This window comes from Trichosurus vulpecula, chromosome 7 (genome assembly GCF_011100635.1).
Source record: "Trichosurus vulpecula isolate mTriVul1 chromosome 7, mTriVul1.pri, whole genome shotgun sequence".
In the NCBI taxonomy this organism is placed as follows: domain Eukaryota; kingdom Metazoa; phylum Chordata; class Mammalia; order Diprotodontia; family Phalangeridae; genus Trichosurus; species Trichosurus vulpecula.
In genome coordinates, this window is record NC_050579.1 from 94,129,308 (window position 1) to 94,154,693 (window position 25,386).

At 39.5% G+C, this 25,386-nt stretch overlaps 1 protein-coding gene across 1 annotated transcript in view; it reads left to right on the top strand.

Annotated features, from left to right (window-relative positions):
- Positions 1 to 25,386, top strand: part of AGPAT4 (1-acylglycerol-3-phosphate O-acyltransferase 4) — a 51,333-nt gene that overhangs the window by 11,243 nt on the left and 14,704 nt on the right. Inside the window, exons 2-5 of the mRNA XM_036769443.1 lie at positions 11,825 to 11,986; positions 12,868 to 13,021; positions 18,720 to 18,822; positions 24,944 to 25,019. Of these exons, the coding sequence (XP_036625338.1) occupies positions 11,825 to 11,986; positions 12,868 to 13,021; positions 18,720 to 18,822; positions 24,944 to 25,019 (495 nt within the window). The remainder of the gene's footprint in view (positions 1 to 11,824; positions 11,987 to 12,867; positions 13,022 to 18,719; positions 18,823 to 24,943; positions 25,020 to 25,386) is intronic.

Consider the following 25,386-nt stretch of genomic DNA (forward strand, 5'->3'; position numbering starts at 1 on the left):
GCAGTTCCAGGGCAGAAAGGAATACTTGTGGCCAGTCACAAGGGAACAGGGAACCTAGTCACAGTCAGAGCAAGGGCACTGGTCACAGTTCTAGAGGAAAGAGGAGTGCTAGCACTTGTGGCTACAGGGGAGCAAATACCCTTCTTGGGTAAAAACCAGAGCACAAACCAGGAGAGTGGTGACTACACCTATCCCCAGATCACACCATGTTGGAAGCACCAAAAACTTGTAAAACCTCAAAAAATATCTCTGAAAACATCAGCATGAAAAATCCTCAAGCTTCGTAGTGTCTCCCCATCTCTCCAGGTGAATAGAGCCCAACTTTAACTTAAAGTTCAGAGTTAAGAAATAGGCTGGGAAAATGAGCAAACAACAACAAAAAGAACTTGACCATAAAAATCTAGTATGATGGCAGGGAAGATCAAGACAAACTCTGAAGATTTCAATTGTGTGAAAACAGATACAAGCAAAGCCTCAAAGCAAAATGCTAATTGGATCCCAAATCAGCAAGAATTCCTGGAAGAGTTAAAGAAAGAGATAAGAGTGGGAGAGGAAAAATTGGGAAAAGATTTTATGAGGGTGATGTAAGAAAATTATGGGATGAGAATTAATGGCTTGGTAATGAGGCACAATAAAAAATTCTGAAGAAAATGATACCTTAAACAAAGTATTGGCCTAACGGGAAAAGAGGCATAAAAGTTCTCTCAAGAAAAGAACTTCTTAGAAATAAGAATTAACCAAATGGAAAAAGAGGTACAACAGCTCATTGGAGAAAATAATACCTTTAAAAATTAGAATTAGGCAAGTGGGAACTCATGACTCCATGAGACATCAAGAGACAATAAAACAATGTTAAAAGGATGAAAAAAAAAAACCAGAAGAAAATGTGAAGTGTCTCATTGGAAAAACAACGTATTTGAAAAATAGATCAAGGAGAGATAATTTAAGAATTATTGGACTACCTGACTGTTATCAAAAATAGCCTAGATATTATATTTCAAGACATTATCAAGGAAAACTTCCCCAATATCTTCGATCCAGAGGGTAAAATAGAAATTGAAAGAATTTACCTATCACCTCTGGAAAGAGAGCCCCAAAGGAAACCTACCCAGGGTTACTATAGCTAAATTTTAGAACTGGCAGGTCAAAGAGAAAATACCTCAAGCAATCAGAAAGAAACAATTCAAATATCATGGAGCCACAGCCAGGATCACGCAAGAGTTAGCTGCTTCCACCTTAAAGGAGTAGGAGGCTTGGAATATGATATTCCAGAAGGCAAAGGAGCTAAGATTATGACCAAGAATAACCTACCCAGAAAAACTGAGTGTAATCCTGCCAGAGACAAAATGTATATTTAATGAAATAGAGGACTTTCAAGCATTCTTGATAAAAAGACCATAGCCGAATAGAAAATGTGACATTCAAACAGAAGACTTAAAAGAAGCATAAAAAGGTAAACGTGAAAGAGTAATAATAAGAGACTCAATAAAGTTGAAATGTTTTCATCCCTATATGGGGAGATGTTACTCCTGATATCTTTATCCTCATTAGGGCAGTTAGAAGGAGTCGACATAGAGAGAGGGCATGGTGTGAGTCGATTATGTTGATGATCTCTTTAAAAAAAAAATGAAGGGAGGAGAAAGAGGTATGCAATGGGAGAAGGAGAAAAGGAAAGACAGAACAGGGAAATTTTTCTCACGTAAAAGAGGCACACAAAGAAGAGATTTTAAAATGAAGAGGAAAATGAGGGTTAGCATGCAGTGCTTGACCTTCTCTTATTGGAATTGGTTCAAACATGTGCCACGCGCATACACACACACACACACACACACACACAGAGTTGATTATAGGAATCTGTCTTACCAGACAAATGGAAAAGGAAGAGGATATGGGGGGGAGGGAGAGAGAAAAGGGAGGGCAGATTAAGGCACTCAGTGATCAGAAGTTAAAACAAACTTTTGAGGAGGGCCAGGATAAAAGAAAGAAGGATAAACAAAAGAAAACAAGATGGAGGGAAATAGTAATCATAATTGGAGGGCAGCTAGATGGCACAGTGGATAGACAGTGGATACATTCACAGTCCTATTTGGTGGTGGTGGTTCAGTTCTGCCCAATTCTTCATGATTCCGTTTGTGGATTTCTTGGCAAAAATACTGGAGTCGTTTGACATTTCCTTCTCCAGCTCATTTTACAGATATGAAATTGAGGCAAACAGGGTGAAGTGACTTGTCCAGGGTCACACAACTATTAAGTGTCTGAGGCCAGATTTGAACCCAGAAAGATGAGTCTTCCCAACTTCAGGCCTGGCACTCTATCCACTATCTATCCAATGTGCCACATTACTTGAACTTCACTCTTATTGGAATTGGTTCAAAGAGTAGAGGGTACACACACACACACACACACACACACACACACAATCACAAATTAACATTATCTGCATTTTGTTACATTTTTATTTATTTTGTCAAACATTTCCCTTATCTGATTTGGGACCCCCACCTAAGGTTGTTTCAGGGCCAAGTGTTTGATACCTCTTTTTCTGGAACTCCCATGTAGAAAACTCCTTCCCTGGCAGAAATTCAGTGCCTGCTCTGCAATTCTTAGTCCATTAAGTTGCCTGGGGCACTGATAGATAACTGAATGGTCCAAGGTTACACAGCCTGGTATTTTTCAGATGCAGGACTCCCAACCAGGGCTTCCTGACATCAGTGCCAGCTCTTTATTCACCAGGCTGTGCTACCTCTCAAGTGTACTTCTAGACACATATAGACATATATAATATGTAAACATGGGGCAGCAAGGCAGAGTAGGTAGAAAGCTGGTCTTGAAGCTAAGAGGACCTGGGTTTCAGTTCACCTCTGAAACATGCAAGCTGTAGGATCCTAAGCAAGTTACTTAATCATTAGATTGTAAATTACTTGAAGATAGGGACTGTATTTTGCTTCTTTTTGTATTCTTAGTACTTAGCACAGTGCCTGGCACATATTGGGCCCTTAATAAATGTTTATCAATTGTCCATCAATTGATTGATTTAAACTCTTAATGCCCAAGACTACTCTCTGAGACTACATGTTTTACAGCCAGTGCTGACCTGCATTGGTAGGAGACATTTCTGGTATAGATATCTATACTAATTAAATCACAAGTTATCACTCCCCACCTCCCTCAAGGGGATGTGTCTATGTGTGTGTTTGTGTGTGTACACATACACATATATATATGCAAACACACACACATACACACTGCTTTATATGGATGCTTATACCAGAGGTTTTTGCATTAGAAGTCCTTTGCCCAGAAGACTTAAGTAATAAAAGATGGAATTCCTGATAGCTACATCCTAAGTTGGGTAAACTTTAGAGGATTAAAATGGCTTCCTGAATCTTTTTGGGTCTGAAGCTGATGTTGGTTAGATATAAGTGTATCTGAGGATGGTAGAGAGGAAGCTGAGAAGGTCTGTTGCTAAGGTAAGTCACCCAAGAGCCCGGCGCAAAGGGTGAATAGCAGGGTATCAAGCTGAAGATGGTGTCCTCTGCTCTGCTCTAGCGTCGTTGGGTGGTCTCCCTTGTTTAGCACTTTTGGGCATGTCAGCCTCATTTGTTTTCACCCCCTCCTCCTCATCCTGGGTTCGTATACAAGTCAAACAGGCAGAGCCAGGACGGAAGAGAAAGGCACTTGTTATTAAGTGATACTGGAGTATTTCTGAGTGAGGGTCATGAGGAGGAAGTTCTGTGCTTGACTTTGGCACATGGTGTGGTTTGACCTGTGCCTTAGTATGGGAGCCTGGAAGCAGGGAGTTCTTAGAGAGCTATATTTCTTGATGTTTGTTTTCATCATGTCCCTTGTGGAAATGACTAATTGTGGAATGGTGTTCATTTTGCTTGGTAATCCCTTGGGATGTTTCCAGGAGCTTAATGATTTATGGTATTTTCTTTCTGACAACAGAGCTGGGAGAAGATAGAATACAGGGGTTCCGTGATAAAAACAATCGAATTAGGTCAGATGTGTACCGTCCTAGTTAGTACAAATGAAGTGGCCTTCTTTGATTTGTTGCTGTTAATTCACATACCAGCCTCATCTTAGAGAACTGTGGTGGAAGCAACACACTTGGCTTTGTGAGCAGAAGGCCTACTTGAGACGCCTAGAATTATTTGCTACTTACAGGCTTATGTGACTTAGGGTTTATCATTTTACCTTGGTGAGCTTTGGTTTCTTCATCTCTCAAAGAAAAAAATCTTTGTATTACTTATAGGATTTTACCAGGATTATATTTTTACATATTACATATGCATGTGTATGTATATATATGCCTATGTACATAGACATACATGTATCAATCACACACATAATCATATTACATATGTCTGTACATATGTATGCATGTATATATGTAAATGTACATATATATACATAAGAGTAAAGCACTGTATAAATGTGTTATCATCTTCATAATTAAATAATTAATCTTCCTAGTTTGTACAATTATTGAAAAGGGTTTTTGCTTTGGAAGAACTTAAATTTTAGTACTGCTTTATGTTACATTTAAATATAGTTGCAGGAATATGTAGTGGTAAGAAGGGTGGGACTTTTTTTTTTTTTTTTACTGTTTTCTCTTTTGGAATGCTAAGGTAATCAAATACCTTTGAGTCTTGCCTTTCAAATGTAATGGCAAGCAAAGTGCGACTTTTTGCTGTTTTTTGTTTGAGTGCTTCTCAGCAGTAAGGTAATCAAGTACCTTTGATGAGTCTTGCCTTTGTTTCTTTGGTTGAATCAAGAGTCTTTGATGACCTGCTAAAGTCACAAGAAAGCCTAGGTCACATGGGTTTCAGTTGTGAATGGTTGTGACACCCTCTGACCTTGAGAAGGGTATATAAGATCTGAGGTTGGTGTTTTTTGGTGGGGCTCTCACTCACTGGAAGAATGTCATGTGATTTGGCCAGACGACTTTGGGTAGCCGTCATACAGTTCCCTGGCTCTGAAAACCCAGATGTTGATGCTTCTCTCTCTGGTCACTGTATGTATTGCTATAGTTAGACGGTTAGAAGCCTGTCTACTGCTTTATGTTTATTTACTCTGTTTATATAATGTATGCTTCTAATTTCTATTTGTATACTTTCTGGAGTTCAGGGTGCTGGTTTTTTCCCTGAACTAAGTGAATGATATGTGTATTTTTAATTAAATTAAGATTGTAAACCCCTTAAAGTTGCTTTCCTTAGAAAAGCAGATCAAAGAACCTGTGCTAGCAGTCCTCTTGTGTGCTGGTATTGTTGGTCCATTGTTTTTACAGAATACGATAACATACCATCCTCACTATAGACACAGACTTCTAAAAGAACAGGGACATTTGATCGATTCTGTTGTACAGATTTTGTCTTGCAGCAGAATCCTTATAGCTGTGTCTTTCTTTCTGAGCCAAGATTATCTGGGTTTTCTCCCTACACAGGCCTTTCATAGTGAGGTTTCAGTTCGTTATTCAAGCCTTTATTCTACCTGGGTGTTGTGTTGCTCCAGGGCTAGTAGACTGGCTGTATCTCAGGACCTCATTGTTGGTGGTCTAACTTGCTATTTAATGTGAGCCGCTTGTGAATACAGATGTGACATTTTGGGAGGAAGGGGGGGCAGCATCCAAATTGCATAGCCATACTGAAAGTTCTTTCAACCTTTAATTGAGTCTGGAACAAGATAAGATATTGGTGTCACATCCTGTCTGCCAGCTGCCTAGAGGACATCCTGGAATCTCGTTTTCTGTCTTTTTCATTCAGGGTCGATTGCAGCCTCACTTTGTGGCTGCTAGGAACACTCCTTTGCTCTTGAAATCACAGATTTTTATGATGAACAAGTTGTTCTGTGCTATCAATTGCATTTAGACAAACCGGCTCACAGCCTTATGCTGACTTTGTAAAGAACTACATCATTTCTTTTTCATATTGTTTAGCCCTTTTATATAAGTCACAGGATGTGACTTATATAAAACTATTGCATGGAAACATTAGAAACCTGGTGAGATTTATAGGTTGTTGAATATAGTTTTCTGCAGAACAGAAAGCACACATCAGTAGCGGGTTCTAGATCCCTTGTCCTAGCCTTGATTTTATGAGTCTAGGACAGATTAACAGTCCTGCTTTGCTCCTGTGGGGACGTGAATTGGGTCAGGTAAAACTTCAATTCTAAAACAGTAAGGTGCACCAACAGCCTTAGACTATTATGGGATTTCTGTCATAGCAACAAAACATGTTTAATACCTGGTTCTCAGAACTAACAGTGAGAGATTGTTTTGCTTGTTGTTTCTGTGTTTTTGTTTTTTAAGGTTCATTGTAGGTGTGAAAATCCCTAACAATTATTCTCTGTTTTTGAAAGGTGGTGCCTGCAGGACTCTTTTGTGATGTAAAGATAGAGTGCCGGGCCTGGGACTCGGGAAGATTCATCTTCCTGAGTCCAGACCTGACCTCAGATACTTATTAGCTATGTGACCCTGGTCAGGTCACTGGACCTATTTGCCTCAGTTTCCTCATCTGCCAAATGAGCCAGAGAAGGAAATGGCAAACCACTCTAATACCTTTGCCACAAAAAGTCAGACACAACTAAAATGACTGAGCAACAACATGTAACCACACACACACACACACACACACACACAAGACTATGTTCATTATTTTAGCCTTTAGTCATTTAAAATCAACTTGTATGATAAAAGGAAAAAGATATATTATGTAGGCTGCTCTTTTTTATTTGAATTTGGTAATAGTACAACAGACATTGAGATATTGGATGCTATCTGAAAGCAAAGTCTGAAGAGTCAAGTTCCAAGGACTAAGAATATTTGGAAGAAATTTAAATGTGAAAGCCACCATTTTTAAATGATCAGATTTGGTGATAATCAGTAGAGATCCAAGCCTAGTTGCAGCCTAGCCACATGACCATTATCTTTGGGTTTGAATGTTCAGGTTATCCCAGTAAGTTGTTTTCTAGACAAAAATCTGTATTATTTCATAGTTTTGATCAATAAGTCAGGAAAACTAGATATCATTCCAAAAATCAGCGACACTTTAATATCATATTTTCCGAAATTATAATTCAAGAAACTTACAAACATAACACTAACATAAAAGCAACTCATAGACTTGAAACATCCTGCCAGTCTAGGAACATGAATATATTTGAACACATCTCCAAATCAGGTACATGTGAAAAAACATTCCATTTGTCTACTAATTCTGTTATTCTATCCTGGTTGCATATAGAAACTAACATGGAGTAGTTATCACTTTTGCTCTTACAGTTACAAAGGTGTAGCACCAACAGTTACCATTTGGGACATAGCTCAACCATACCACAAATAACAATTGTCTCCAATTACTTTATCAAATGTAATATGAATCCAAATTTTAACTTGATCAGTTTTAAAAGTTGCTCTATGGTTGTAGCTGCTTTTTCTTTTTCAAATTCAGGAATGGCATTACTTGTAAAATTAAGCTTGAGAATTTAACTCTAGGAAAACATTAATATCACATTCAATGTTTTAGGCTTGAGTCTTTGTGAAATAATTTTTATTTACTTTAACATTGATCTAATATCCAAGCCATTTTTAACTTAGAAAGAGATGTCCACATTGCATAATTTAATACTTAAAGACTTTTCCTTTGACACCTGTCAATGAAATAATCTAAGTCACCATTTAAGATTAAGAAAAAAAATATTACTTTAACCATGAAGTATGTGACCATCAAGGTCAAATGAAAGGCAAGGGAAGGTAAAAGTGTACTGAGGTCATAGAAAGGAGGAGCCAGGGGTGAAAGGACAATGTGGAATGCCTTTGGCAGAGTAGTATTTTGAAGTATTCTGAAGCCCTGAAACTGACTCTACCCATGCCCTTCCAGAGAATTTGGAAATAATTTTTCTTATGATACTTTTGTTCTGCCAGCTGAGATTGTATGGGTTCTAAGGGTGACCTGAGTTTATGACAGGCATTTCCTTCTCATTTTATAGCATTCAAAACCAGACTAATTATAGTAGCCATGAAATTTAGCCCATGGTTTATATGGTGACACCAGGACTGAAAAGAAAGAAGGCTGCAATAGATATCTAAGAATCTTAGTAAATAATGAACTTAGCACTGAATGTAAGACTTTCAATGTTTATTGTTATTACAAGGACATTGGCCGTGTCGAAGAAGGTGTGGCCCATTTTGCACCTCTCCTACTCCACTTTATTTCCAAAAAAGTGGGAGATAGGTTTCACTATTGGTCTTTTGAAGCCTTAATTACTTGTTTGGATCAGAGTTTTGTAGTTTCTACAGGTTGTTTGGCTTCACATTTTTATCGTGGTCACTGAATGAATTGTTCTCCTTCTGTTTTAGTTGATACAAATCTTCCAGTGCTTCTCTGAATCTATCATCTTTGTTGTTTGTTGTGGTAAATGAAGAGAAGAATATGAGTGCAAAAGGAAGCAGAAAGGGCAATTTTATTTCTACCTCATTAAATTAAATGTATACATCACTTACTCTTTGATGTAAGACTCCCCCTCAATGACATTGCATCAAAGGCTCTTCTTTCCAATATGACTTGTACATTTTCCCACAACCCTGATATAGTCATGAAGGAAGAGTTGGAGTTCTTCTTGGTCCCCACTACCACTTACAAACTCTTCCTTTATCTCCATGACTCATCAATTTCTCCTCCTTTGAAGTCCACTCAATCAAAATATTTCATCTAAACTCAGTCATTGAATACTATCCCCTACGTCCTTCTCCCTCTTTCCGGAGGAATTTGGCGCATGGATCACTTCCATTCTTCTCCAGCTCCTCCTTGTACTAGGGGACTTTAATATCCAGAATAATGCTTTCTCTAGCTCCCTGACCTCCAAATTCCTCAGCCTCCTTAATCTATGACTTACTCTTTCCTTCCATCTCAGCCACACTCAGGGATGATTACACACTGGATCTCTCTATTACCCACAGATATCCCATATCTTAATAAAAAATGCTGACATTCCTCTATCTAACTGTAATTTCTTCAGTCCAGCTCTCCCTTTGTCTAAACCTGCCTAAACCTATTATTTGCCCTTCTTGACTCCATTTGCCTCAGGCCATTACCCTATGATTTCACTTTCCTCCCTTTCCAGTCTTAACCCTGCAATTAGCCATTTGAACTGTACAGTGTCCTTTGCTCTCCATTTTCTTGCCCCCAATTGGATCCATCATCATTTCTTGCCAATCCTCAGCCCTGAAGTACTTCCACTAGCTATCTCCTCTGGTTTGTACTCACTGTTGCAGAACAGAATTGTTGGAAGTCTCAAAGGTACTGAGTATATTATAAATTCATATTATCCAACCTCAACTGGACTTTTGCTTTCACAAGGTAGCCCTTTTAGCTCTCTCTAATTGATTCCCTATCTCTCTTCCCACAAAAGCTTTTCCAAACCTTTTCTTCCCTCTTCAGGCCTCTCCCTCCTCCCTTTCAGCTAAGAACTTTGTCTCTGTACTGAAAAAATTGAGGCCATTTGATATGAATTCCATCATTTCTCTTCCTCTTCAAACTTCTTGACATCATACCTCATTCTCTTCTAATTATCACCAGTCTCTAACAAAGAAGTGGCCCTTCTCCTTGCCAAGGCCAATCCATCTGCATGGGTGATTGATCCATTCTCCTTCCACCCCCTCTCATCTCCTCTAGCAGATTGTAAACTAAATCATCCCCTCTATTCCTGGAGACTCTCTTCTCTCAGGGGTAGTCTCACTACTCTTTCCTTGTTCTCCTACCAGTCTGACCACTCCTCCTCAGCCTCTTTCGTTGGCTCATAGTCCATATCATGCCCCTTATTGTGGTTGCTCCCCCAAGATTCCGTACACTTCTTCTAAATTTTCACTGTTGGTGATCTCATTAATTCTCATGCATTTAACTCTTATCACTGTGCAGATGATTTAAATCTGTATATCCAGCCTTTCCCTGAGCATTTGTCCCTCTCACTAATTGCTTACCAGACATTTCAGATTGGATATTTACACACACACACACACACACACACACACACACACACACACGTGTGTGTGTGTGTGTGTGTGTGTGTGTATATGTAATCAAACTCAACATGTATAAAACTGAATATCTTTTGCCTCAAACCCTTGTCTCTTCCAAATTTTCTTATCTCTTTTGAAGGCATCACTATTTTTCCAGACTCTCAAGTTCATAATCTTGATGTTATCCTTGAGTCCTCTCTCTCTCCTCCTCCTCACACATCCGGTCATTTGCCAGATCTTGCCATTTTTACCTCCACAACTCTTGCATCTGTTCCCTTTCTCTCTGGTACATAGTAAGTTAATTAAGTTCAGGCCCTTATCACCTTTCACCCGGATTATTGCAATAGCTGCCTGGATGATCTTTCAGTCTCAAGTTTCTGCAGTTCAGCCTAAAAACCCTCAAAGTGATTTTCCTTGCATCAAACTCTGACCATTTGACTTCCCTATTTGGTCAGTTCTATTGGCTCCCTGGTACCTTTTAGGATACAATATAATTTTTTTTAAAAAAAGTTCTTAAAGCTCTTTATATGTTGGTCCTAACCTATCTTTCCAGCCTTATTGGCCATTAATCCCGTTCTTGCTCTCTCTCATCCCTCCCAATTGTCCTCTCTCTTCTGTATTCAAGGTCCTTCAACTAGTCTCTCTGGAATCCCAATGCCTAAAATGCACTCCCTCTGCCTCAGGGAATCTTTCTTCCTTTAAGGCACAGCTCAAGCATAGTCTTCTTCATGAAGGCTTTCCTGATCCCTCCATGCCCCAACTAACATCCTCCCTCCCAGACTACCTTGTTTTCAGCTACTTTATCTTTATATTTATTCCATTTATGTTTATTCTGTGTATAGTCTCATGTGATATATACACATGTATGTGTGTATATATATGTATGTATGTATTTATTGTTGTCTTTCCCATCTGAATATAAAGCCTTTAAAAAATAGGGATTATTTCATTCTTTGTATTCCTAGTGCCTGGCACAATGCTTGGCACATAGTAGGCATTTAATAAATGCTTACTGATTCGCTGATTATTAAACGATTGAAATCATGGAAGCTTTGTAGGGGACCCACAGAATAAAGGTTTAGATATAAGGAGGAAGTTAATGCTAGAGTAACCATTCTAACATGTTGGCTAACCCTTGTTTGTGCCTGGAATGTACTCACCCATACAACTCAAAGTCCAAGGTGTGGATGGCCCAGCATTGGAATCCATAGCTAAAATTCCAAGCCATTGTCCACTAGACTTATTCAGAACCAATGCTTCTCATTGTAGACTTGTCGATGAAATTCGCCCCTGGAGTGGTCTCAAAGTGAACTATTTATCTGCATTTTGTTCTGGCATGATTTACCCACATAAATAGTCTCTGCTCCTGTAAATCAAATGCAAATACACATGACCTTCTATCCCCCATCTTCATATTTGCACTGGCTGCTTCTGAGCTCTTGAATGCCTTCTTTTCTCACTGCTGCATCATAGATTCTCTGGCTTTCTTCCATACCCAGCTCAAAATGCCACCTTCTGAGGATAGCACTTCTTGGTCCTCTCATCCCCTAGTGCTCTTCTATCCAAAGCTATGTCGAGTCTGTTTTGTGTATTTCTTTTATAGTATTACATGTATACCTGTTGATTCCCCCCTGAAAATGTAAGCTATTGAGGGTAGGGACTTTCATTTTTGCCTTTATATGCCCGGTGCTTGGCATATAGTAGGCAAATAAATGGTTGTTGATTGGAAGCTTGGCTAATATTGAGCCTTGGCTAATATTCTCACCTCTCCTGTGGTCTGCCTCTCCCTCCTCTTCTGTGTTTCAGAGTTCCAAAGTTCTGGCTAAGAAGGAGCTTTCCTACGTCCCTGTAATTGGATGGATGTGGTATTTCCTGGAAATAGTATTCTGTTCCCGTAAGTGGGAGGAAGATCGTGAGACAGTCATCAGGGGTTTGCTAAATCTTCGGGACTATCCCGAGAACTTCTGGGTAAGTAACAGCTTTGAAACCGGGGTAACTACGAACCACTTCTATCCTGACAACCCCCAATTCTGCTCACTCACTACAAGTATCCTGAAATGTTGCAAGACTTTAAAAACTGATTAGGCCTCGAGGACTTACAGTTTCTCATGCTTTACTCTTTTTGTATTATTTTTTATTTTCATGATCATGGTTATGGGTTGAGAGTCATTTTTGTTTTTCTCATTCCTACTGTTTCCTAAATATTATTGTTGTTTAGTCATCTCAATAGTGTCCAACTCTTTTTGATCCCATTTGGAGTTTCTTGGCAAAGATACTAGACTGGTTTGCCACTTTCTTCTCCAGCTTATTTGACATATGTGGAAACTGAGGCAAACAGGGTTAAGTGACTTACCCAGGGTCACACAGCTAAGTGTCAGAGGCTGGATTTGATCTCAGGAAAATGAGTCTTTTTGAGTCCAGGCCTGGTACTCTGTCCACTGCACCAACCTGCTGCCCTTTCTAAATATGCCCAGTGCTAATACTTGATACAGCTAAAGATCAAAGAATCTGGAAGCGTTTTGAGAACAGTAAGCCTATCCTCAAACCCACCTCATAATCTGTTTTCTCACCAGTTCCATTTTTCCCCCAGTGGGAAAGCTGAGGTCCAGATAAGCTGGTGATTTCCTTCCTCATAAGAGTGTGTTAGTTGGACTCATGTCTAAGTAATGTAATCAGAGAATGTTATTCAGGAATTTGGATCGCTCAGCCCCATGAGACAGGCTGTACAGCTACTTCCTGAAAGACATGAGAAGTCTAGGAAAATGTGATGCTTTCATTCAGTCTCTTGCTTTTGCATGCAGACTTTTTCCATGGAGTGGTTTCTAATTTCTCTCCTCTGTTGTTTCCAGTTTCTGATTCATTGTGAGGGTACCAGATTCACCCAACAGAAGCACCAAATCAGTATGCAGGTAGCAGAATCTAAAGGCCTGCCGAAACTCAAATATCACCTGCTCCCGCGCACAAAGGGATTTGCTGTCACTGTGAAGTGTTTAAGAAATGTAGGTAAGGAAAGTCACTTGGTGCAAATTTTTTCTCTTCCCTTTCAATAAAGACAAAATAGACCACCAGTCTCCCCCACCCCCAAAGTGTAAAGCTTTCTTTCTCCAGCACTAGAATTTATGTGGGGACTCTTGGCTGACTGCACAAGAGACTGCTGAATTAGGACCTTTGGGCTAATTAGAAATAGAGGGGAGGAGAGTTTTACTTTGTTATAACATATCAACGATGTTAATAGCACAAATTTCTGCAGTAATTTAATGTTAACAAAATACAGCTACCATGTGAGGTAGGTAGTGCTAGCTTGCTGTAGTGTTCATAGGGTTTATTAGCATCCAGCTGGAAGGGACCTCATTTTATCAAGGAAGAAATTAAAGCCCAAAGGGAAGCGATTGGCCAGGATCACCACACAGGAAATGTCACATATCTGATTTGAACCCAGGTGTTCTGACTCAAGAGCCAGTGAGTGGTCTTTAAACCCAGTGCTGGAGTTGGAGTCAGAAAGAACCGGCTTTTTGCTGTGTGACTCTGGTCAAAATACTTGACTTTTCTTTCTTCGTCTATGAAATGGGCCTCATATCTAGAGTGCCTACATCGCAGAGTTGTTAGGAGTTTCAAATGAAATAACATATGTGAAATGCTATGTAAATATTAAAGAACTATAGAAATCATTGGGGTTTTCAATGTGGTTACTGCCACTAAATGGGCAGCTAGGTGGCTCAGTGGATAGAGCACCAGGCCTGGAGTCAAGAAGACCTGAGTTCAGATATGGCCTCAGACATAGATTAGCTGTGTGACCCTGGGCAAGTCACTTAACCCTATTTGCCTCAGTTTCCTCATCTGTCAAATGAGCTAGAGAAGGAAATGACAAGCCACTCCAGTATCTGTGCTAAGTAAACCCTAAATGGGGTCATATAGAATTGGACATGACCGAAAAGACTGAACAAGAACTACCACTAAAGCCACTACCACCATTTCATTTTGTGAAAGAGACATCTGAACCCCGGAGAGCTTAGGAGGTCCCACAGGTAGTAGATACCATTAAACAATGCTCTAAGTGGAAACTAATTGGCTTCCTCCTAGCTCAGGTCATTACATAGAACAGAAACTATGCCCTCTGCTGCTCAGCACAGATACTGTGAAGTTGTGGGTGATAACCAAGACCCTCCATTTTTCTTTCCCCTGCTGCCCCAACAACAATTGTAAGTCACAGTTGTCTGAGCCACCTATAGGTCTAATTCTCGTGGAAGTTTTGACCATGCTTTTCTGCCTCCTGACACCTTTTGGCAGGGTCTGCCTCGAAAGGATTTATTTATCTCAGGAACTGGCTGATATGCCTGTGTTGGTGAGCCAGAACCCTTGGGGTGGGAAAGAAATAACTGAACATATAAAAGCTTTCCTCTACTACTCTCCCTTCCCAAGTTTTACCTCTTTTCATTTCTCCTTTGTCTATTTAGTAGACCGAAGAGCAAATCTCAGCTAAAGTGGACATGGTCTTATAATTAAAGATTTTTAACATTTCCTGTTATCTTCTTTACCATCCACCCCCTTTGAAGCAATTCAAGTACTGTGTGCCAGACATTGTGCCAAGGGCAGAAAATAGAAAATAGAAAGAAAGGCAAAAGCAGTCCTTGTATCACAATCTAATAGGGGAAGAGAACACACAAGCAACTATGAAATAAGATACAGGCAGGATATTGAATATAATCTTAGAAATAAGGCACTTGCATTAAGAAATTTAGGGACAGACTTCTTACAGAAGGTGGGATTTTAGTTGAGATTTGAAGAAAGCAAGGAGGTGAAGATGAGAAGGGAGAGAATTCCAGGCATTGGGGATGGCTAGTCTCAGGACAGCAGGAAGGGGAGAGTCACTGAATCCCAGAGGAGGGAGAGGGGCAATAAGATATAAGAAGACTGGGAAGATAGAGAGGGGTCAGGTTGTGAAAGCCCAAAGGTTGTAAAAGCCAAACAGATGGTACTATATTTGATCCTGGAGACAAAGGGGGAACTACTGGAGTTTGTTGAATGTGCGGTATTGTAAGGATCACTTTGATAGTTTAATGGAGCATAAACAGGAGTGTGGAGAGACTTGAGGCAGGGAAATATAACATTGCATTCCAGGTAAAGTAGATGACAAGTGAATTAGGGCTTAGGGTTGTATATACAAAACAAGTCTTCTGGTTTGGAGTGTAGAGTACATGAAGGGGAAATAGTTTGAGTAAGTTTAGAGGAGCAGGTTAGAACAAGATTGTAGAGATTCTTGAATGCGGGGGGATGGGATATGGGGAAACCAGACAGGAAGCTGTTGCTATTTTTCAAGTGTGAAGTAATGAAGAGGTTAACCAGAGTCTACCTCTTCTCAGAGCCCTCAAGTCTCTATTCTGTGACTAAGCCCATCATGCTGAGCCACCTCCATCGCTACAGAACGTAGACCACGCTATTGATGGTAGTGAGGGATGTAAGAGCTCTTTTGGAGGATGATTTGTGAATATCTGCTACCTGACTGGATTTGTGGAAAGCAAGAGAGGAATTAAATGATCATAGAATCCTAGTGTTGAAAGAGACTTTTAAGTTCATCTGATCTAATTCTTTCTTGAACCACGTGCCTCCTCTATAGCATCTGCAAAAGAGAACTTGAGTGATATGGAGAACTTAGTACCTCTCAAGGCAGCTCACTACCTTTTTAGACAGAATTATTAGGAAGATTTTCCTCTTCTCCAAGTAAAAATCTGCCTCTTCATAACTTTGGAACTCCATCACTTCTGTGGCATTCTGCTCTGTGGGTGTAAACAGAAAAAAAAAATGTCATCCCTCTTCCACATGACAGCCTTTTTCTCATATTTGAAGACAACTGTCACATCCCATTAACTGGGCTACTTATGTGGAGACTCTGGGCAGCTGTAGTTAAGAGCCCTCCAGCTTGTAAACCCGGATGTTCGGACTTTGTTAAACTCTGGTAACCATGCATTGAGATTTGAATCAGACAAGGTCTGTCTGTTGATGTTTGTACTTTGTTTGTATTTGCTGTGAAGCTCAGGGTGCTGGCTTTTCCCCCTGAGCTGAGTGAATGATATTTGTATGGATTAAAGTAAGATCGTTAACCCCTTAATGTTGCTTTCCTTAGTAAAGCAGATCAAAAGAACCTGTGCTTGCAGCATTCTTATTGTTGGGCTCGTGTTGGTTTTTCACCCCCACAGCAGCTGCTAGCCAGATTGTTGCAACAGCGACTCCATTTGTAACTTTGAATTCAGTTTCTCATAGATACGATGTTATTATGAGAGTGATTGTATTAATAAAGTACTCTAGGCAGCTAGGTGGCACAGTGGCTAAGAATGATGGATTTTAGAGCTAGGAAAAACTTAGTTCAAATCCTTCCTCAGGAACTTACTAGCTTTGTGACCCTTGGTAAGTTACTTAATCTCTGTCCACCTCAGTTCCTCATCCATCAAGTGGGAATAATGACGGTACCTACTTCCCAGGGTTGTGATGGGGATGTGAGGATCCAATAAGATTCTATATGTACAGTGCTTTACAAACCTTTAAGTGCTAACTATTGCTAAAAGTCCATTCCTCATTGGGGCTGGAAGGTAGGGTAAGTGACGTTAGGTTTTCAAAGGCTGTGTCCATGCAGCAGAAGCTCTGACAGGCCTTACTTAGATAGAAAGTGTTCAAGAATGGGTCCAGTGTCTATTGCCAAGGAGCCGCATAATTACATTTGAACAGAGGGGTTTATTACCAGATTGGCCACTAGATAATTAGTTTTTTTTTTTGGCCACAATGAATATGAAGACTGAGATATAGAGAGGTTATGATGTATCAGTGGAGGGAGTATCTGTGCCAAAAGAGTTATGGACCCTGGGAATATTAAAATATTTTATGAGTGAAATAGGTTTAGCCTAGGAACTCAGCTATAACAGGGAATGTTGTTTCTGTTAGAAAATATGCTTCTAACTTCCAAACAACCAACTTATAAAATACTTTCAAGAACCCAACTTGTTCACAAATTAGGTTTTATTTCTTTAAATATGTATTTAATAGATGTCATGACAGATTCAGATATGACCTGGGTCAAAGGGAAACCAGTAGTGGATGGAAAGGTAGATTCAGAGTCAAGGAGACCCTAGTTCTTTGGTCCAGAGAAAAGTAGGCTCGAACTTTTCAATCATAAGTGACTAAGGGCTCCTAGAAGTCCTTTTCTCTATTTTGGGGCGCTCTCATCAAGTTCCCCTAGGGTATGCTAGTTACTTTAAGTAGAGTGGGGTGTTTGGTTGACTCAGTTGACACCCCTTCCCCCCCTTTTGGTAGAAGAAGCATTTAACTATTAGTCTAGAGAACTGGGTTCTGTTCCTACTTATGTTGCTGTCCCACTGAGGCAAAAATCAGTTCACTTTCTGACTCTTTTTCTCATCTTTAAAATAGAGCATTGGACTAGATAATTTCTCAGGGTTTGCTGTGTTCTGTGGTTCTAAGTCCTATACTTTGGTCAACCTGTACCCTTATTGAGTTATTGAGAATGACTTTTCCTCCTAATGTCAGAATACCAGACAAGAATGTAAACATCTTAGCCATTCTCCCAGTTCTCTTTGCCTAGGGTAGCTCATACCTTCAGGATTATGGTCAGTCACCCCAGGGCAGCGCTGGAGGGGCAGTGGGGAAGAAATAGAAGTAATTTTATTCTCTCTTCTGATATCTCCTAGGGCTATACAACAAACCAAGCAGTGGGGATCTCAATAGAGTTTAATTAAAAGCACTAGAGTGAATATTGGTCTTTACTACAAATTTCTCCAAGATATAGAATGTATGAGAAAAATGCAATGTGATGATTTCCTCCCTTTCTCTTTAGAAAATAATTCTTTTAAAAATGATTTCTTTTATTCTTATGCAACAATGTGACAAATTAAATTTGCCTTTTTACTAATTATTTCATTATGTCAAGGATCTGTGAAATTGATTTTGTCCACAGAGAGTTGTTTAAGACTCACATACCTAATAAGGGTCAGAGGTGGGGTTTGCACCTTGCTTTTCCTGACTCCAAGTCCGGCATTCTGTCCACTTCTCCATGCTACCTCTCCTTCAGCTGTTAATGTTTAATGAATTTCAGTGCATACAGTGTCACAGCTTTTCAATCACTCCCTCTAGGTTTCCATTAGGACTCTTCGTCCATCTGTTACTGTTCACCTTATCTCTTAAATGGTTGTACGGTTAGAGTATATTGTCTTTTTCTGTTCCCATTTTTCTTTATATGTACAAAACATATCTATCCCTCTCATTATCATCCCCTGTACCATTTTTCTTACTTGACATCCTGTATCATCTAGCAACTGGACAGGTTTTTTCCCCATTGTTTCCCTTCATTCTATTATAGTTTATTCATAATAAAATCATGTTTAAATTTTATTTTCAATTTATTGCAATTCTGTTGCTTTGGGTATTTCTAGCCAGTATTTTGTCTCAATTCTACCTGTGACTTGGAGAAATGTGCTAAAGACGATTTCCATTGCAGTAACTGAGAATGTGTTTTGAATTCATGGTGTGTTTTCTTTCTTTCTTTTTCTTATTATGAGTTTCTATTATATATCTGTTGACCAAGAAAATTGGAAATAACAATTGTTAGTGTAGTATCTGAGGACAATGCACTATTGAAATAAGTGCACTGAAGCTTATTCAAGAGCATGGCATTAATAACTCTGCTTTCTTCCCACAGTTGCTGCTGTGTATGACTCTACACTCAATTTCAGAAACAATGAAAATCCAACACTCCTAGGTGTCTTAAGTGGAAAGAAATATCATGCAGATTTATACGTAAGGCAAGTTATCTTCATTGCTCTAAAAATTCACATACATTGGCTCACAGTAGAATTATAGGTAATTAAGGAGTCTCCTTTTTGCTCCCAGTTACTGAAGTCTTCATTGATTTCCCTCTGGTATTTCCCAGTTTAAGAATAGTTTGTCAATATTTACTGATTTGTGCCATTGAGACACAACGCATTGGGCTTTCAAGTGAAGTTTCATATTGAATTGTAGTCTTCTAAGTGAAATTTCTTGAGTGACAGGGTTTTATTTTGTTTGTGTTACCCTAGTGAACACCTACCTCTGTCACATTAAGACAGTAAAATTCATGGGTTTATTAAATGGGAATTAGAAGATAATGGAAATCAAGGTCATGTAGTTACAAAGTCAGTGTCTCAAAAGTGTAAACAGTGCTTCGATTTGTTACCACTAGTTCACCAGAGTACTTCAGTGAAATGGTTGTAAATGACTGTTGATGAGATTTGTACAAGTATTTGTAGAAATATAATATTACATAGCATTGTGGCTGGAGACTACATGCTGGAATGGTTGGTATCCTCCAATCACACATAATATTGGAAAATGAATAGAAATTAAAAATGTTTGAGTGAGATGACTGAATTGTGTAATGTTTTTGGAACATTGGGAACAGTTAGGTGGCGCAGTGGATAGAGCACCACACCTGGAGTCAAGAAAACTCATCTTCATGAGTTCAAATGTGGCCTCAGATGCTAGCTGTGTGACCTGGGCAAATCACTTAACCCTGTTTGCCTCAGTTTCCTTGACTGCAAAATGAGTAGGAGAAAAGTGACAAACCACTCCAGTATTTTTGACCCAAATGGGGTGACGAAGAGTTGGATACAACTGAACAGCAACAAAAAATGTTTTTGGAAAATGGGAAATGTTAGTGAGGAATAAACATAGTGAAGGCAGTAATTTGAAACTGAACCACTGATCACAGCCATTTAAAGTCTCCATAAAGATTCAAGGTGAAATTATGTGGGTATTCATTTGTCTGAAGGGTAGGGCAGAAAAAGACTATACATGGCCAATCTGTTGTACGTTGATCTTAAAAGTATATAGAACATAAATGGCAAACATCTTGAACAGTCATTCCATCATATATGTTATGGTGCTATAATGCCTGCAAGTTTTGTGATTTCATTGGCCTCTTGACACTCTCTTCATGAATACACGTCACAAACCATCTTTGACTTGGGAGAAAAGTCAGAGGGAGTTGCTAGAAAGCATGTAAGGTCAAGTAACTTGTCCAGAGTGACCCGGCTGATGTCAGAAGTGAAATTGGATCCCACTTCCTGTCTCTCAGCCCAGCACTCTATCCACTCCACCAGGCTGCCTTATATCACAAATCATTACAACATTAATAACAAGCCTACATTGGCTAAAAACGTGTCTACATTTTGTTGACTGCTTCTTTGAGAATTTTTATAGACTATTTCTTTTCATCTATTTGCATATCTGCACATTTGAACACCCACATCCCTGACATGTTATAGTTCTGAGCAAAAGTCTTTGAGAAGCAAACTTGAAAGCTATTGTTAATGAGTCAAATATAAAAGCCAATCCTACATGCAAAAGTATTCTCTCATTCCTTGCTCACTGTGGGAATGAGGAAGGGAATGTTCTCCTGGACTGTTATCTGGTCAAATCCAAAGATCCGAAATGCCCATTGATTTAAAAAGTAGCCAAGACATCTAGCATTTTACTTTTTTCTTTTTAAAAAGTTGCTAAATACTATTTGCTCTCCTTACCTTTTGGAGTTTTTTTGTTTGTTTCTTCTTTCTCATGGTTCCTCCCATTAGTAGTTCTGCTTCTTTATATCATGACTAATGTGAAAATATGTTTATTATGAATGCATGATTAGAGTCTATATCAGATGATGTGACATCTTGGGGAGGGAGAAGAAAATTTGAAACTCAAAATCTTATGGAAGTGTATGTTGAAAATTAAAAATAAATAAATTTTTTTAAAAAGTCACCAGAATACAGCAGAGCACAGTTCAGTTCTTTGTAAATATGAACAAAAGTATATTCAAATAAATTGAGTTTCTTCTAAGTGTGAGCTGTTTGAGAAAGAAATTCAGATGGACAAATCCTGGAGAAATCCTAATGCCCTTCAGCCTGTATTGACCTCAAGGGATTGTGACTGATTCCCAAGTAGATTTATTCCGTAAGTGTGCTTTCCCTTTGCCCATCCCCTAGGATTTTCTTTTAAATCTAATAAAGATATATTTATATCCCCTCAAAGATAGATTATTCATCTTATAGTCTAGTAAAGGGAATATAGTCGTGTGTGTGTGTGTCTATACACACACACACACAAATATATCCCAGCATATAATCCAGTAAAGGAAAAAATACGATTATTTTGAAGTGAGAGTCTCTGTGTATAGTCAAGTGAAACAGATATTTTGATTAATTCTAGCCCTGACAGTGGGTTCCCAAATAGAGTGGGGAGATGAAGCACCATTTTTACTTGGGGGATCCCCCACTATACATGTATAATATGTATATCACTATATACATCCTATTATAGTGGATAGAGGGCTACACTTGGAGGCCTTACGGACCTGAGTTCAATTCGTACCATAGGCTGAGTGTAGTGGTGCACATTTGTAGTCCTTGGTATTGAGCAGACTGAGGTTGGTGGATCATTTGAGCTCTAGAGTTCTGAGCTTCAGTAGGCTAAGCCAATCAGGGATCCACAATAAGTCTAGTACAATATGGAGAGCCCCCAGAAGAGGAGGGCCTCCTTGGTGGCTTAAAGAGGGTCGAACCAGCTCGAGTCAGAAAAGTAGAGCGGGTTTCTCGCTTATAAAATGATTGCAGATTCCTATCTCATAGGGTTGTTTTGAGGATTAAATAAATTTATGTATGTAAAGTGCTTCACAAACCTCAAAGTGCTATGTTAATGTCAGCTGTCATCATTATTATTATTATGCAATTGTATGTCAAGTTCAGAAGGGGGCAGTTAGATGGTGCAGTGGATAGAGCCCTGGGCCTGGAGTCAGGAACACTCATTTTCCTGAGTTCAAATCCAGTTTCAGACACTTAGTAACTGTGGGACCCTGAGAAAGTCACTTAACTACATTTATCTCAGTTTCCTCAACTGTCAAATGAGCTAGAGAAGGAAATGGCAAACTGCTCCAATATCTCTGCCAAGAAAACCCCAAAATGGGGTCATGGAGACTCAGACACAACTGAATAACCACAATAAAAAGTCCAGAAGTCATTTCCATAAACTTCAAATGTCTGTAACATAGCTGAGAATCAAAACTTAAGCCAAAAAAAAAAAAAAAGCCTGTTAGTAGCCCAGAAAGGTATCAGAGTAAATTCACCAAGGCTCATTTGTTTTACACACAGGAGAGTCTCTCAGACTTCAGAGGCTATTTAATCATATTTTAGGAAGATACTATTCTAGAAAGCTTGTTTCTTTGACTTTCCAGCCCAAAGAAAATCGGAAACAACAAATTTGATGTGTGTATGTGTGTGTTTATGTCCATATATGTGTGCAAACTGTTAGTTAGACACAATGACAGCAATAAGATGAGATAGCTCTTAGTAAGAAGACAGACAAATCACAAATATCCTAGCCATAACAAAAAAAAGTGGTTTATGGCAGGGGTGGGGAAACCTGTAACCTCGAGGCCACATGTGGCCCTCTAGGTCCTCAAGTGTGGCCCTTTGACTGAATCTGAACTTCACAGAACAAATCCCTTTAATAAAAAGATTTGTTTGCAGAACTTGGACTCAGTCAAAAGGCCATACCTGAGGACCCAGAGGGCCACACGTGGCCTCAAGGCTACAGGTTCCCCACTCCTGGTTTAGGGTCATTCAGTGTATGACAAAGCCTTGTTACACTGCAGTGGCCCCTTTTATGGCCCAGTATAACAGTTGATGTCGGTAAGGATGTCCCTCAGTGATGACCATCAAAAGCATAACTTACATTGAATATGCTCTAAGAAGGCAGTAAAGTTTATCAAACGCTCATTCTGAAGCTTAGAATATTATCTCTGTGGCCTTTGGCATTTCCTGCCATCTCTCCTTGGGCCTCAGTCTTCCAGTCTGTCAAATGCAGGGCCTGGACCAGCTGACCTCTCTTGGCTCTGGAGCTGTGGGTCTGTGATCCATTCCAAATACGAGGGGAGAGGGAAAATGACCCATGATTTTAGTTCTTTCATTTGGAAAAATCATTTTACCTGGACCACCCTATTCCCAAACAGTGCCAAATAAATAAGACTGTCATTTGTATAAAATTGTTAGATTAGCAAGAAACTTGAAAACTAGGGAGATTGATTGGTCCTGATGACCAGCTTCTTGCCAGAACCATCCCTTTAAAGGGTATGAGGATTGTAGCAAATTGTACTACTGTGTAGTGGACTCGTATCTCTCATGTGTGTTTATGAGTGTGCAGTCAGGTTGAAATGAGCATCAGGGTAGCCTCAAAGAGGAAATAAATCCCAGAAGTCCAGTAATTGGAGGGATATGTGTGGAATCTTGACAGGCAGTCCCAGAGGCATGGCCTTGGTTAGGATAAGGTAGATTTATAAGCTAATTGTATGTATAATTGCTTCAAGTCTTCTATTAAAAATTTAATTTTAAAGTACCAGTAGGCTGAGCCCTACGGGCTGCATCTCTGCATCACAGTTCAGGCCCACATCATTGCTGCAGATTAGCGGTCCTCTAGAGCCCTCTGTCCAGGCCCACTGGGCTGCTTGTACCATAACATAGAAGCTCTTCTGCTTCCTATTCTGTCTGCTCCTTGTAGCCTCTTCCAGGCTGTGTACAAATGTGTCCAGAAACCTGTTCATTCAGCAGACGTTTATTAAGCACCTACTGTGTGTAGTACTATGCCAGTTACTACATGAAATACAAAGTTTGAAATAAGATATAGTCTCCATCGTGTGTGTGTGTATATGTATATATATAAAACATATGTGTGTGTGTGTGTATACATATGTACATACATACTTTAATAAGTGGATAAGATAAGCACATAGCTAGAATATACTATATTATATGATAAAAAAGACATTAAAGGACATTGGGAAGGGTGAAAGGTTGGGGGAGGGAAGAGCTGAGATCGACATTAACCTTGGTCAGTTGTGTCCAACTCTGTGGCCCCATTTGGGGTTTTCTTGGCAAAGATATTAGAATGGTTTGCCATTTCCTTCTCTAGCTCATTTGACAGATGATGAAACTGAGGCAAACAGGGTTAGATAACTTGCCCAGGGTCACAAAGATAGTAAGTGTCTGAGTCTGGATTTCAACTTAGGAAGATGAGTGCTCCTTACTCCTGGTCTTTGTGATTCTAGGCCCGGCACTCTATACACTAGCTGCCCTGGGATAGCTTTAAAAATATGAGTTAGGCTTTCAAAGGAACTTAGATATGAAGAGTATTGCCTCAGAAATGATCCATATTTGGGGAAGTATCAGTTTTAAAAGGAATCGGTCATTTTGGATTCTTGCCACTCGGTCAAGGCAGGGGATAGCAGGCAGAGTTAGAAATGCAGTTTGCCTCACTTTGGGAAAAGATGTGAATCTGTGTCACTGAATCAAGCATTTTAGGCATGCTTTAAAATCCCACACTTGTGTTTTGGTCCCACTCTCCCCAAATACATGTACTGAATTTGCCAATTCCTATTAATTTAATTTCCCATTTTGTTTTCAGAAATGGCTCCATTTGAACAACTTAAAAGCTGCAAGCACTTTTGTCTCTGAACCGTTAAATCTGGTGGGATATTATTTTGAGAGGCAGATCAAGTCTGACTGGAGCACTTAATCCATTGACAAAAGTCCCTGGGCAGACTTAGAGTCAAAACTTCCATGCTCCAACCTGGCTTTCACTTTTATTTAGAAATCTTATAATCCTTTTCATTGCCCAAGAGGGCAGTAGTTTCCCATCAACCATGTTTTCACCAAATGTGCCTACAGGATTTGGCTTTAGCTTTCAGTTTTTCAATTAAAAGAATGAGGTTGGAATTTAGAATTCAGAAGTGAGGCCTCTTTGAAAGACCTCGTAGAAATGGCGGCTGTTATCATAAGGAGCTTGCTCCTTCCGAACACTTGAGTAGCTCGGACCATCCTTATCTTTGCTTCCCTTTCTTTGCTTCTGCAGAAGGATTCCATTAGAAGAAGTCCCAGAAGATGAAGAGCAGTGTTCCAGATGGCTCCATAAGCTCTATCAAGAGAAGGTCAGTTGGCTGTTTTGGAAGCAGCCTGAGCTCTCATAGTGGTTTAGAAATCACTTAAATAATTAATTTCCCCCTGCAGCAGGAGACAGCTCTAGACGGGCTAGGAGTATCAGGTGGCTGAAATGTTGCTTTTCCCCTTGGCACATTCTCTTATACAGTCAACTCTCCATTATTCTAGGGCTAATCAGCCAATTTGTAGCCTGCTTTACCCTTTTGTTTCTGTTTTCCTTGTCTCCTGTGGCCTAATTTTTCCGCTATCTTCCTGTTAAAATTCATTAGCCCTTCCATCAAAGGATGGGGAAGGTAAGTGCAAATCAGTCAGAGTTAATTCTTGATAATATCAGTGGCTAAAGGAAAATTTGGTCCA